General features: G+C 52.9%; 4 protein-coding genes across 4 annotated transcripts; 2 read left to right on the plus strand and 2 right to left on the minus strand.

Annotated features, from left to right (window-relative positions):
• Positions 1-1,633: 1,633 nt before the first annotated feature.
• CTRU02_212180 (major facilitator superfamily transporter) lies at positions 1,634-3,588 on the plus strand (the record flags this gene model as incomplete). Its single annotated transcript, XM_036724990.1, has 2 exons — positions 1,634-1,846; positions 2,038-3,588. 2 exons carry the CDS (start codon positions 1,634-1,636, stop codon positions 3,586-3,588), a joined length of 1,764 nt encoding a protein of 587 aa, XP_036583156.1.
• A 401-nt stretch (positions 3,589-3,989) lies between these two features.
• On the minus strand, positions 3,990-6,035 carry CTRU02_212181 (Kyphoscoliosis peptidase; the record flags this gene model as incomplete). Its single annotated transcript, XM_036724991.1, has 1 exon — positions 3,990-6,035. One exon carries the CDS (start codon positions 6,033-6,035, stop codon positions 3,990-3,992), a length of 2,046 nt encoding a protein of 681 aa, XP_036583155.1.
• A 2,942-nt stretch (positions 6,036-8,977) lies between these two features.
• CTRU02_212182 (f-box domain-containing protein) lies at positions 8,978-12,107 on the plus strand (the record flags this gene model as incomplete). Its single annotated transcript, XM_036724989.1, has 4 exons — positions 8,978-9,082; positions 9,156-9,496; positions 9,552-11,583; positions 11,640-12,107. 4 exons carry the CDS (start codon positions 8,978-8,980, stop codon positions 12,105-12,107), a joined length of 2,946 nt encoding a protein of 981 aa, XP_036583154.1.
• Positions 12,108-12,414: 307 nt separating this feature from the next.
• Positions 12,415-13,486, minus strand: CTRU02_212183 (uncharacterized protein; the record flags this gene model as incomplete). The annotated part of the gene is made up of 3 exons (XM_036724988.1): positions 12,415-12,821; positions 12,918-13,166; positions 13,348-13,486. 3 exons carry the CDS (start codon positions 13,484-13,486, stop codon positions 12,415-12,417), a joined length of 795 nt encoding a protein of 264 aa, XP_036583153.1.
• Positions 13,487-14,176: the final 690 nt, after the last annotated feature.

Consider the following 14,176-nt stretch of genomic DNA (forward strand, 5'->3'; position numbering starts at 1 on the left):
GATCCTGCAATTGGGTGCGCGTGATGCGCACTAAGTGTAAGGTTGTAGCTGCAGCTAGCTGTCTTTGTGTGTGTCGTCGGACCTTTATTTCACTGGTGCAGCTTTCATGGTGTGGGCAGGGTGAACTTGTTGGTGCGAGATTTGTATTGTTTTTTGGTGGAGTTGAGGCTCTCACGACGTGAACGTGGACGCAGACGTGGCCGACGACGTAAGTTTTGCGACGGGACACAGTTGCAGGAGGTTTTGCGCCCATTGAAGACAGGGTCTCATCTCCACTAGCCGCGTACCGTGGATTTGCTTCCTTTTCCCATGTGGAAGTTTGATGGGGGGGTCAAGGGGTGGGCAGCAACGGGAACTGCGGGGCAATTTGGAGTCTGGCAGCCGAAGTGGAGCCGGGAAGCGTTCTAGGGCTGGGCCCGTGTTGCAGGTTTCTTCATCCAGAGGGAGTTCTTTTTTCCTTCTACTGCGTAGACAAAGTACTAGGCAAAAGACCTAATAGGCAGGCAGGTATACCGTAGGTATAGGTAGTTGGGAACAGGGGGAAAAGGGAAAACCATAATTTGAATTTGGGTTTCGGGCCGGCTAACAACCTCTAAACGTGGTATTACATTGCAACTATAGATTATAGACTAAATTTCAGTCAGTTCTTATTCACTTAGCAAAATCATGTAGGATACTAATCCCGATTGAGAATAAATGATGAGAGCGGCTCAACCTTGGTTACATTTCATCACGTCCTCGCTACTTTTCACGCTTAAGGACGCGGAATTGGTTCCTTGAAATGCATGCCATCTCCTCGGGGTAAACCACGGGTTTAAGCACCCATTCCCCGCGGCAATAATCATAAAACCAAATGCCGTGTATCCGAAGGATGGTGGTCAGCGCCAATCCAAGTTTGACCGCCGCGGCTCTACTAGTATAGTAGTAAATAATAGTACCTTACCACCCCACGATTCCCGCATTGCCACCGCCCTTGAATTGAGATCCGTGGAAGATCCACGGCCCACTGAATCACACACTCGCGCTCTCCATCCCGCCCCTCTCCCCTCTTCTTTCCCCCCACCGTCCTCGTTGTTTCCGGGGATCCTACTGCTTCTCCTCTGTCAGCTCGGGAATATAGTGTCATCCTGAACTGCGGAGATAATACGTGGAGTTAAGCAACAACCAGGGGAGACAACCGAGAAAAAATTGAAGCTAAACCCGCTTCTCATGTACTACGACAGCAAGGGCCCCAGCAATGATGAAATTTGGGGATCGTTTGGAGTCCTCCCGCCGAATCATGTCACATCTTGAACCCCCTCAAAGAGTCCTTCGCACCCGCCATAGGTTAGTTACGGCTTTGGGGGAAGGCAGGATGGGGCATGCCGCAACTGGGGGTTGGTTTTGAATTACTAAACCACTTACCCTCATTGATCTTTGCCGGGCATGGTTAAGGGAAACATGGATAAAAATGCGAGTTGCCGCACCCGTTTGCCTTGCCTCGCTTGCCGAGGCTGGGCATTTACCGTCTCCTCTTCTTCCTCCTCTTCTTTCAGCCGCCTTATAACGTCTCCGCCTGTCAGTTTTCTCCGACTTATAGCGCGCTTGGAATTGAACCCACTTGGCTTCCCCCCGACAACCCAAAAAAGCAGCCATGGGTTCTGAGAAGGATGTGGAGGCGGCTGCCACCGCCGGCGTCCACGGGCTCCGAGAAGGATCTTCTGAACACGGCACGTTGACGGAAGAGGAGACTGGTCGGAAGCTTGCCTCTTCAGATGATTTGGAAAAGGGGGAGAAACGACAGATGCAGGAACGAAAGAGCTTCGACGATGTCGAGGAGGCTCCAGACAGCGAGCCGTATGAAGAGGTGAGTTTGTACTCGGATTGTGATCCCACTCCAGACTCACACTATGCCAAGACTCATGATGACTTTGGGTGGGCAATGCTTAGCACATAATTTTTTTTTTCTCTCCACTGCTCGGAATTTTCCTAGGATCTCGTGGTAACATGAGTCTTTGAGTAGGAGTCTTTACCTTTGAATGCCTTGCTGACTTCGAGCAGGATGCTATTGAACGTACCCAGACAACTCACACTCACGCGAGCGCCCGGAGCCGTCTCTCACACATCGCAAGTCTCGCCTCATCCCGTCGCAAACCCCGCGAACAGCTCCCGCCGACCATTCACCCGCTGTCCGACCTCGATAACGGCATAGTCGGCTGGGACTCTCAAGATGATCCCCTGATGCCCATGAACTTCGATGGCCGGCGCCGATGGCTCATCATCTGGTTCCTGTCGGGCATAACCTTCATGACTCCCTTTGCGTCCTCCATTCTCGCGCCTGCGATTGAGTACTTCAACGACGAGTTCGGGAATGACGACCTGACGCTAGGCACGCTGCCGGTCTCCATCTACCTTTTGGGGTATGCCATCGGGCCCTTATTCCTTGCTCCCCTGTCCGAGATATACGGCCGTCGCCCCGTGCTTTCCGCCGCAAACTTCTTTTTCTGCGCGTGGCTCATCGGCTGCGCACTCGCGCCGTCTCTCAACTCGCTCATTGTGTTCCGCTTTCTGTCTGGCGTCGGCGGCTCGGGCTGTCTCGCCATCGGCGGCGGAGTCATCTCCGACATGATTCCCATTCATGAGCGCGGCAAAGCGCTGACAATCTGGATGGTCGGCCCGCTCGTCGGCCCAACCCTCGCGCCGCTTGTCGGGGCCTTTATAGCGCAGGATATCGGCTGGCGTTGGGCGTCATGGATCGCCTTCATCGCCGCGACGCCCATGGCCATCGTCATCGCCATCTTCAACCAGGAGACGAACCCGCGCGTGCTGATTGATCGCAAAGTCGCCCGTCTGCGCCGCGAGCTGAACCGCCCGGAGTTACGCAGCGTGTACGTCGACGCATCCAGCGCCGCACCACAGTCGACCGCCCAGGTCCTCCTGCGCGGGTTGATCAGGCCGATCAAGATGCTCTTCCTGTCGCCCATCATCTTCAGCGTGAGCCTGTACATCGCCTTCGCGTACGGCGTACTCTACCTCCTCTTCAGCACGATCCCGCTCGTCTTCCACAGCACGTACGGCTTCTCCACCGGCACCACGGGCCTGGTGTACATCCCGCTGGGCATAGGATACATCCTGGGCATGGCGTGCTTCACGTTCCTCTCCGACAGGACCGTCGTGCGCATGACCAAGGCCAACAACGGCGTCTTCGAGCCCGAGATGCGCCTGCCGGACTGCATCTACTTCGCCTTCCTGCTTCCCGTGACCTTCTTCTGGTACGGCTGGACGGCCGAGTTCCACACCCACTGGGCGGCGCCCGTCGTCGGCCTGCTGCCGTTCGGCATCGCCATCCTGGGCATATGGCAGCCGATCCAGGCCTACATCATCGACGCGTACCCGGGTTTCGCCGCGAGCGGTCTCGCCGCTTTCACCGTGTTCCGGAGCATCGTCGCGGCCTTCTTGCCCATGGCGGGTCCTTCCATGTATGACGCCCTCGGGCTGGGATGGGGGAACAGCCTGTTGGGGTTCATAGCCGTTGCGCTCATTCCCGTGCCGGCGCTGATTTACAGGTACGGTGGCCGGTTGCGCAAGTGGCAGAAGCTCGAGCTTTAAAAAAAAAAAAAAGTAGAAAATAAGATTTTCGGGTTGATTGTTTATACTTTGGGAGGATTTATTAGATAATAGCTTTTTTATTTACATAGGTACACGGACAGTATATATACCCCTCATAGATTGCGTGTTGGCACGGTTTCAATTTTCACTTCACAACAGAGACACAAGAGAACGCGCGATTAAATGCTTTTGTCATGTTGGTTCTTTTTGACCATCTATTCAGCCGAGATAAGAAGAAAGCCCTCGTAAAAAAAATAAAAAAAAACTACTTATGAAAATGTGGCTTTCGGGAGGTATTATCATTATATGTGTGTGTGTTTGTGTGTTTGTGTGTGTGTCGGCCGTCTCATTCGTCACTGGTATTTCGCGCAGATTGTCCTCTCCCTCTCTCAGGTATTTTCTCAAATCAGATCCCACTTCATAATGCCGGCGAAGCTCATGCCGACCCTGCCCTTCTTCGCCAGGTAGCCCTGTTTGGTCAAGCCTCTCGCGTCCTCGTTGCCAAAGGTCGTGACCATCAGGACGCTGACGCTGCCGCCCGGCACGCCGAGGTCTACCGCGTTGACGTCCAGCCAGTGCCAGTACCCGTCCGTCTCCATCGGCACCATGTCCTGCTTCCGACCATCGCGTCCGTTGATGCTTAACAAGAACAAAGGCGGCTTGCCTAGCCCGTGCTTCTCCGAAGTCCAATGCTCGCAAATCTTTGAGAACTGGAAGCGCACCACCTGGCCGCTGTGTACGGGTATGTGTAGCAGCGGAGGAGTCACCGACATGGGAGCTATGCCCTCCGCAGAGGCATCGCCGTAGATGACGGGCGGCTCCCCATGCACAGGGCCGATGTAGTATTCCTCCCATGTCAGCGACCTGCCGTCAGACCGGAAAAACTTGCTTCTGTCTTCGGGGAAATGAGTGAGACCAAAGACTTCGTTACTCCTTGTGAATTCGAGCGGTTCAAACCTCGCCGCGTAGTCATTGGTCGCCATGTCGAGATGACCGGATCCCCAGCAAGCATCAATGAGCTTCCATTCACCACCGTCGATGCGTACTGCATTCCATGCATGGTTGGTATCTTGTTTTGGGGGGCGTTCCCCCTTCTTCAGGGGCGTGTACCCGTAGCCCTTGCCATGTCCGCTAACGACGATACACTCGAGGCCTGCGCGGATCGCAACATCTTTGAACGTCTCTGCATAGCCTGCACAAACAGCCTTGCCTGTGAGGATGGTGTTGACTCCTGTCTGATCTTTGATATTCTTGTTGAAAAAGGCTGGGCAGTCGTAAGCGATGTTGTAGTGGCACCAGGTGAAGATGGCCCGCGCCTTGTCCGTGGGGGATGAGAATGGAGCACACAGAACATGAGCCAAGTAACCAGTTGGGTCATTTCTCGGAACCGTATGCCTAGGGTGTTGGAGGGCAAGATTATCCGGTCCGGAAAAGTCACGGCAGATCAAACACTCATTAGCACGCGCAATAATTTTGGCTTCGACAGCCTGGATCTGTGCAGCGCTTGGCCGGGAACTGAGGGGCACGGGAGGAGGCGCGTCATCGGTAGCACGGGTTGCACTTGGCCGTTTGCCTGGCAAAGGAGGTGGGTTTGCATGTTGCTGCTCTTGGCCGTGGCCGTTTGTTTGCGGTTGCGACTTGACATACGCCGTAGGGGGAGGCGGTAACCGTCTGGGCTTTGCTGGCGCTTCATCTTGCTCCAAGGCGGGTTTGTGAACTTGCTGACTGGCTGAATTGGAGGTCATTCGCGGGGGCAAAGCAGGCCTCTGAGGCGGCTCGATTTGTCGGACAATAGGCGAAGACTTGACGGAGACGAGTGCATGTTTGGGTTGCGGCGGTTCTCTAGCGGCAGCATCTCTTGCTTGGGCCTCTCGTTCACGCTTTGTTGGTGGTAATGCTGGTAGACTGGCTTGGTCGAAAGCTGGAGGTAGCTTCCGGGAAGGTCCATCAGAGGCAATGCTGGTGGCAGAGGATACTGTCTGATTGAGAGACAGTGACGAAAGGTTGGAAATCTCAGAAGCATTTGAGTTGCGGCGGACTTCTAATTGCTGGTTGGAAGGTCTTCGAGGGGGCAGAGCAGGCGAGATCTGTTGGGTTGAGGAGCGAGTAGGAAGAGGTGGAGGGGCGATTCGATCCCTCGGTGCGGGCGAGGTGGATGGCTCCAGGTAAGGAGAATCGGTGGTTCGACGTGGTAGCGGTGGTGGGTTTGCCTTCACCGGCGCGGTTTTGGTCGGCCTGGGAGGTATGACGGGACTCTTTTGAGGAGTCGGCTGTCCATTTGTCTGGACAACAGGTAAGGTCTGGCTTCGCGGAACAGGTCGATTGGGTGGAGGGGGCGGCGGTGGCCTTTTCGCCTTTGCCTCTGGGGCCTGGAAGTTTTTCTGCTGGTTTAGAGCAGCAATTCTCTCAGCGAGAGTGTTGAACTTGGGCTCTTCGACATCAGCCATGGTGAGTGCTCAATCAATGATTCTGTGGCGAGCTGAGAAAAAGAATTGACAGAAGCTGGGTGTCTCGACTCGGAGCGCGAACGGGTGGGATGTTATATGACGATCGAAAAGTACGGAGTGTTGGCAATTGGCTGTTCCCCACCAATGCAGGTCTAGTTTGCGGCGCGGTGTCCCAATGGAGTAAATAGGCAGCAGGCAGGTTTTTTTGCGACTGAGTCACGGCACCTTACGGGCGTCGGAACTTTTGTGCGGGCTCGATTAGAATTGAAGCATCCGATACGAAGCTGTAGGTCGATCCGTAAAGACTGGCTGGGTGTGCAATGGGCGAAGAGCTGGCAGAGGGGACAGTCGCATATAAGCAGTAGAAAAGAGGGGGGGTAAAGAGGGGAGCCCAAAGTTAACAAGTAGATTAAATGGGTTAGGATAACGTGACAGATAGAAAGAAAAGCACACCCGTGTCGTTTTTGTGGCTTATGACTGGATCGGGATTTAAAAAAAGACTGGTGGTCAATCGAAATATCGATTGCTGGCACGGCTGCCAACAGCTGAATAGCGATAGGTAGTGTAGTGTTACAGAGGGAGAGAGTGATTGAGTGTGTGTGTATGAGCCGAATTGGTCAATTGTGGCGATGCTCTCAGCCTCTTCCAGGTTGTGGGGTGCTGTTGCTGGCAATCAAGGCCCCTCGCCTCAAGCGGTAACAAGCAAACAGGCAGGCATGCAAGAAGGAAAAAGGAAGCAGGGTGTGTGGTTGGTTGGTGTAGCGTCTAGCAGGCAGAACAAGCTCTAGCTATGACAGGCAACAGGAACAGGACGGGACGGGACAGGAACAGGTCAAGGTTCCAGACGCACATTAAAAGTAAAATAGAAAAGAGTGCAAGCACCAGCACCAGCCAGGATACAGTATAGGCAGATGGGGGGTAAGTGCAAGGGTTGCAAGCGGAAGGATGGGATGGCTGTGTGCATTGTTTTAAGAAGAGGACGGTAAGCCGCCATCTGATCTGTTTTTAAACAGCGAAATCTGTCGAGGCCCAAGTCATTCTGGTGGGGTCTTGGATCCCCTTGTTCCCCCCTTGTTCCCCTCTTGTTCCCCTTGGTGTTGGTCCCAGCCTGGATCAGTCGGCACAGCCCAGCCTTGCTAGTGGGGGAACTGTGGGGTTCCCTTGAGAGGGCCGCGCTAGGGGCGATCGGGCTGCCTTTTTTTTTAATCTGCTTATACACTGTACGACCTGGGGGAAGCAAACATGACTATACCAAACCCTGGATGGAGCATCATGGGCAGTTACCTGCCAAACATGTACTTCATGTAGATATTCTATTGAAATATACCAAACTTGCAAACCCATGCCCGCAGCAACGCAGGAATCCATCACGAAGCCCGAGACAGGTTGCCCCTCTGTCCACTCTAATTCTCCACAGAGGCGTCATTGCGCTGTGTTACAAGGCATTTCATGGATGGAGTTCGGCACTAGGAAAGACGGCAAACGTAAGCTAGCCAAGACTGATTCCCATGTCGAATTCAATTCTGGTCTGTGCATGTACCGGGCTATACGTAGTAGTAATGGAGATCCTCCCCTCGTCTATACACCAGCCAGCAAGCATGGACATGACATGTACAGCCAAGGTAGAAAACGAGTGGCCCTACCATGTTGCCAGGGGTCACATTACGAGCTCGACAAGGCTGGACTTGCGTTTGGCATGGATGGCCGCCCTTCTTGACAATTGTTAGTTTGTCTTAGCCTCGTAGGCTTTTGTTGGAGAAAAAGGTCTTGATCGTTTCTGCAAGCTGATGTTTCAGTGACGATCTTTTAAGTATATAAGTGATGGCTTGTGGCTGGGTTCGATTTGCAAGGTGGAGGAGTTTGAATAAGTAAGTCTATCAGTCCAGAAACAAAAGTGATTGTTCGTCGTTACTGAAGCTCACAGCTAAATCTTCCTAAAAACATGAACAGTCTTGTCGATTGTTGACTTTGGAGGGACTTTGAAATGTGTCCAATCTAAGACTCTTTTCTGCCGAGGACGATGTTCCTTTTGTGGGCATTTGTATCCGTATTCCCCTCCCTGCCTCACTATGACACCAGTGGAGACTTCTTCTAATAGAACAGCCGGAGGTGCAACGGCAGGTGGAGCCAGATTCAAAGTGCAGCAATTGCATGCTGCGAGCAATGCTCAAGACGCTAAACTCTTTTCTCTCCCTGCCCAAGAGCGCCTCAGAGCATAGCAAAGGTCGCCCTTCAGTGGTTGGTTGACTGGTGAGTGGCTTGCAACCAGGTTGCCCGTGCACGGGGCAATGGGGACCTGGGGGCCACGACAGCGACCAGGGCTGGTCCCAATACTACTGTCTACTATGTATGGCCCCATTCAGCACTGGTAGCACATACATCCCGGGCCACCTAGTATGTGCTGCTGCATTGCGCTGACGGCGGGCCGAGGGGGCGGGCGCATCGCTCGCTGGCTGGCTACCCATACTATGTACTCTTCGCCCTCCGAATGCGCCCCTCCTCCACCTGCAACTGTCCCTTCCCGTCACTGTCCAAGTCTACCTCCAACTTTACTACGCCGTCGTGTGGTGGTGGTGTGTATGTGTGTATGTGCTGCGTGTGTGGTCTAGTCCACGTCTACCTGCATCCTGTCCTGTCTTGCGCCTCCCCATGTGTCTTGCCTTCCCCAATCACCAACCCTCTATTCAACGAGGCGGGCACGAGGCCGAGACCCTTCCTTGACTTGACGGACTCGACAAATCGTCGTCGCTACCTCCTACCTGATCTCGCCTTACCCACGGCATCTTCCCGTCCATAACCAAACGTCGGCGCAATCAAACAAGTGGTTGGTGTCGAGCACATCGCATTTCAAACGGCATTTTGCATCTTTTCGACGCCACATCCCCATCCTCCGCAAAAAAAACATCCCCGACCTGCTTCTCCAATTGCCAAGTTTGCCCATCATGGCCTCCGCCGAGTCTTGCGACAAGGCTGCCATCACCTCTACTCGCAAACCCCTCAACTTCCTCGATCTTCCACCCGAAACCAAGAAGGATATCATCAGCCATGTAAGACATTCCATCCCCGCCTTCCCCGTGCGATGCGGTTACGTTCGCCTCCGTTTTACTGACCTGTCCAAAGTGCTGCCAAAGCGACCTCATCTGCCTTGCCCTCGTCTCTAAACAGTTCCGTGAACTTGCTGCCGCCCAACTCTATCGAAATTTCCACATAGTCTTCCCTGACGAAGATGACCCCTCCTTCGATTCCCCCATCGACAGTTTGGCTGGCGGCCTCGAAACCTTCGTGTCGAGCGACTACGACTATGCCCAGCACCTTCGAGATATATCGCTAGACACTCTGAGTGCTGGCGACAAGGCTGAGGCCGCTTATAAGCCATATCTATATAGCGCCAGCTGCGGCAAGTTCATGAACACCCTGCTGCTCCTGACCCTCAAGAATGCCAAGTCGCTCGAGACTTTCAGGTTGGTCCACCACGTATATTGCTGTTTGTCGTCTCTGACCTTTGTGCAACTCCAGGTGGAACATTCGAGTCGAGCTTAGCCGCCCCGTCTACCGGGCATTGCACCGCATAGCGCCGCTTAAGAATCTTCACGTTCGTATGCAAGCCGGGCCCTCGCTTTTCGAGGTCCCTCCTCCACTTCCCTATACTTCGAGCTTGCCGCCTACGACCACCCAAGGACACTGGGACCCCCTGCCAGTCTTCTCTTCCATTCCTCCTCCTTTCCCAAGCATGCCTCTATCCGTTCCACCCCCGTACAACCCTTCGCTTGGTCCTCCACCTCCCTTGCCACCAGCCTTGAAACCCGTGCCTAGAAGTAAGCGCAAGACTCCAGCTGCCAATGAACCCCCGACTCTCTCGGGCTTCCGAAAGCTGAGCACGCTAGCCGTCCTTGAAATCGACAACTTGGATGTCGTAAACGAGATCAAGTCTTGTGTGCGCAATTCCGCCCCCACACTCACTAAGCTAAAGCTCTCGTTCTCCTCGTATCTTGCTTGCCAATCCCGGAAGCCACCACCCGATGCAGACCCAGACGACTCCGAACAGGAAGACGAGTTCCAACCAGTTCCCATTTCTTCAGCACCTGGTTGGGATGATGCGAGTGGGCCTGCGAAGGCGTTCCGCGCCCAAGAGGAACGCAAGAGCCAGGAGTCAGTATTGGGCAGAATCTTCGATGTGGAACCGTTTTTGGCCAAGAAACCTCAACAACGGAAGAGTCTGAAGGGGAAAGAGAAGGCGCTCGTAACAGAGGCTGGGTCACCTGCGGAGGCGTTCATGAAACGGCTTCGGGAAGTGTCTACCAAACTGATGGCCAGCGGGCATGATGCCGACGACGGATCCAAGCGGGAGATCCTTGAGATGATCGAGAAGGCAAGTAGGAAGTACTTGGAAGAGGAGGCAACAAAAACCAGCACAGAAGCGAGCAAATCAGAATCTCCTGCCGGTGAGGGCTCTGCCTCTGCCACTGCCCCAGCTGCACCGGTAACACAGGAGACGGGAGCGCAGCCGCCTCCTGAGAACTGTGGTACTGCCGCTGCTGTGGTGGAGAAAACTAAATCGAAGCCGAAGTTAGGGGCAGATGCGAACCCGGAAGATATTGACATTGAGGAGCCGATCGCAGTAGAGGAAGCCGAGGAGCCTGCGGACCTCAAGGCTGAGCCACCCAAGGATGAAGCCTTAGCGGCTCCCGATACGACGCCAAAGCAAACACTGGCAAAAGACGACGAATCCCAGCTACCAGAAAAAAGCCGAGCGTTGTCGACCTTGTCAACACAGAGAGCAAACTTCGAGTCGCTTGTCGCCCGGCTGCAGCATTTGCTTACTGAGGCCACTCGAGTGCGAGAGAAGTTGGAAACAATGAGAGACGACACACATACCGTCGACAGGGAGTATGTTCGCTTAGCCGAGAACCAGTTACACGGCTTTTATAGGGACATTGAGAACGTGCGGGCTGAGCTCAATGTGACCGAGTCAGAGATTCGCGATATTGAGAAGCAAGTTCACGGCATTGCCACGACAGCACATGGTGAAGACGAACGTATTAGCGAGTACATTCGATCAACAAGGGGCCTGGCTCTACGGTCTTTCAGCGTCCATCTAATCCCAGTGAAGGCATCCGTGCTCAAGACAGCCATTGATGTCAGGGTCCTCAAGAGGCTCACTTTGCTCAATGTTGGCAATCAAGCTCCAATCTGGGCTATGTTGGTCAAGGAAAACAAGGTTCAACCGCTCCCACTGCGCAAGATTTTCACCGACAATGTTTCTACCACATTCATTACGTTTGCCTCTCAATTGGAAGAGATCAACGAGTTGTTCATGTTGGAGAGGTCGGTCAAATACAAGCCTGAGAGCTTCGCGCCCAAAACGAATGTCATCATGGATCAGATCCGACGCCTAGTGCTCAAGAAGCACATGCCAACCCTCACCAAGCTGATGATCAAGAATGATACCGGGCCCACCTGGGACGTGGATGAAAAAGCCATGCTCTTGATCTGTAATCGCGGAAGAAAACTCGAGGAGTTGGCCGCGGCGCTTGGGATTCGTGCTATTGTAAGTAACCTCAAGAACTATCCGAACCGACTGTGAGGTCAACTAACCGTCCATAGCACACATTCATGCAGCACATTTCAGGACTGGCGAGCCTCCGTGCCCTGAATGTTACCCAATTCAGAAACGACGACACATGCGTCTGGGTCATGCGGGAGACCCGTAGATTCATCGTCGACAACCTGTGCCACTACCCAGGTCTGAAGCTGGAGTGGATCTCCATTGACGATGATCGGGTTGAACGTATCATCCGTCCGCCGCCTCAAACCCCTGCTGCGAAAATGGAGGAGAAGAAGAACAAGAAGGGTAAGGCGAAAGTTGGTACTGCACTCGGAGGCTTTGGCGGTTCCAGCACTGAACAATTCCCACCGCTCCCCATGCCAGGTTGGGACACAGACAGTGACAGCGAGGATGAGGATACGGACATTGTAGCCAACACGAAGCTTGAGACTGTGGAAGGGGTTCACTTTTATGACGTTTGGGATGTACGTATTTTTAAGAAGGAAGTCATGGCCGGACGGCTATAGACCAAGGGACAAAAGGAACGCATGGAGTTGGATGATCTTCAAAGGGTATCTCTCGATTGGAGCCAGCTGAGCAATACCCGACACGGATAGGGTCACAAAGACGCGGCGTAAGTGGTATGGGAATGAATTCATTGGGCTAACTTTTTGATTGTATCAATTTTGCCAATACAAGGCAACCAATCTAGCAAGCAATTTCATCATCTCCAAGGCCTATGGCCACATTTTCTTCTGACTTGACATTCCAAGACCTCATCAGTAAACCCAGTAAACCCAGTAAAAAGTAGAAGAAGTTAATCATAGTCAGAGCCTACTCGGCCTTGACGCCCTCGATCTCCTCGAGCATCTCGGCGCGACCAGCAGCCTTTCCACGCTGGAAGGCCTCGGCCTCGACGCGGGGGAGAGCGCCAGTGACGTCCTTGACGAGCTTCTTGATGTTGACATTGTCAGTCTTGAAGTCGGCGACGATGCCGTCGGTCTCGACGCACTTCTCTTTGACGAGCTGCATGAGTTCGTTGACGGCAAGGGCCTGCTCCCAGACGTGGTTGCTGGTCTCCTTGGCGGTAGTCTCGGCCTTGGTCTTCTCCTTGTCAGCGGCAGCCTTGTTGTCATCGGCCGCCTTCCTGTACTCGGTCATCATGACCTTGGCCTCGTTGGCTTCCTTCTCGCGCAGCTCAGCCAGATTCCTCTTGCCCTCGACTTCCTTCTCGGCGAAGACTGCAGTGTGTCAGTCAAATGGTTTTTTTAAAATAAACAATAAAAAAAACTCAAGAATACAAGACTGGAAAACGGGTGAGGAAGGGCGAGACTTACCAAGTCTCTGGCGGAGAGCGCTGATCTCATGGAGGTAACCGAGCTCTTTGCCATAAAGACGCATCAGGTCGTTGTACTGTTGCCAGATAATATAAGAAAAGAAAGCCACCAGAGTCAAGATGAAAGCGAGGTAGGCGTATCCAACGATGCTGGGTTCCAGATTGATGACTTGAGTGTCGAACTTGGGCGCTTTGTTGTTGTTGTTAATGGTAGCCTGAGTGACGTTGACGACCTGGCGTTCCAGAACACCTATTTCCGGATTGTCAGCCTCTAAGTGACTTATTTACTTACTTTGCTTTTCTTGCGAGGAGGGAGATGTTGTGTTTGAGAAGTGAAAGATGGTAACAGTGATGAAGAAAGCAATGAGATACAGGAAGAGACAGGGAGACTTAAAACGATTAGTTGTCGTGGAGAAGAGGTTCAGACTTACCGATACGATCACCAAGGCCCACCTGGGTGTCCTTGTTCTCCTTGTCGCGGAGACGATTATCAATCATCTCATAGAGAAGACCACCGTAAGTGGTAAGCGAGACCAGCAAGGCGCCGAGGTTAACGTCAAAGCCGGCCATAGTTGCAGTTGTTGATAAGAGTGAGCTGAGATATGGGGTTATTGGAGTCCGCTCAGGTGTAAACACACTAAGATGGAAGTGTGGTAAAGTGAAGGGAATCTGGAAGGTGATAAGAATCCCTTTGATGATTGAAGAGCAAGCCGCGTATTGTGAAGCTTGCTGTTCCTTTCTATTGAGACGTCTTGTTTTGATAAGAGAAGTTCACAATGGGTTGAGATTGTGTGGTGTGAGGGGCAAAGAGAAAAAGAATAGAAAAGGGAAACGTTCGTTGTGAATAGGTTTGTTTTTGAGGAAGGAAGAAGAGAAGAGTGAGTGAGGCAAAAGAAGAGGAAGTCGCTCCGGAGGAGAGGAGAAGGAGCGTTGTGATTATTGCCATGTGCCTTCCCCTTCTTTGAAAGGAAGGGGAGGCATTCGAATGGGTTGTTCTTGCCATGAACTTTGGTGAACTTGTTGTCATATTTAACTGTGGTTCGCAAAATGAGTCGCCTTTCTCATACTAAAGGGACATTCTATAGTCAGGAGCTGGTAGCAACTCCGAAGGGTTTTACATAGAATGAATCCCGTATTAGATAGTTTATGCTCCATAATACGGTAACAACCTGCATCACCATCCCCTAAATGGTCCTTACCTCATTCGCTTTACGAATGTACAGTCATTCTAAAGAGAGGGTTGATACCATCCAGCCTTAT

Source organism: Colletotrichum truncatum (assembly GCF_014235925.2).
Source record: "Colletotrichum truncatum strain CMES1059 chromosome Unknown Contig_0008, whole genome shotgun sequence".
Taxonomy (NCBI): domain Eukaryota; kingdom Fungi; phylum Ascomycota; class Sordariomycetes; order Glomerellales; family Glomerellaceae; genus Colletotrichum; species Colletotrichum truncatum.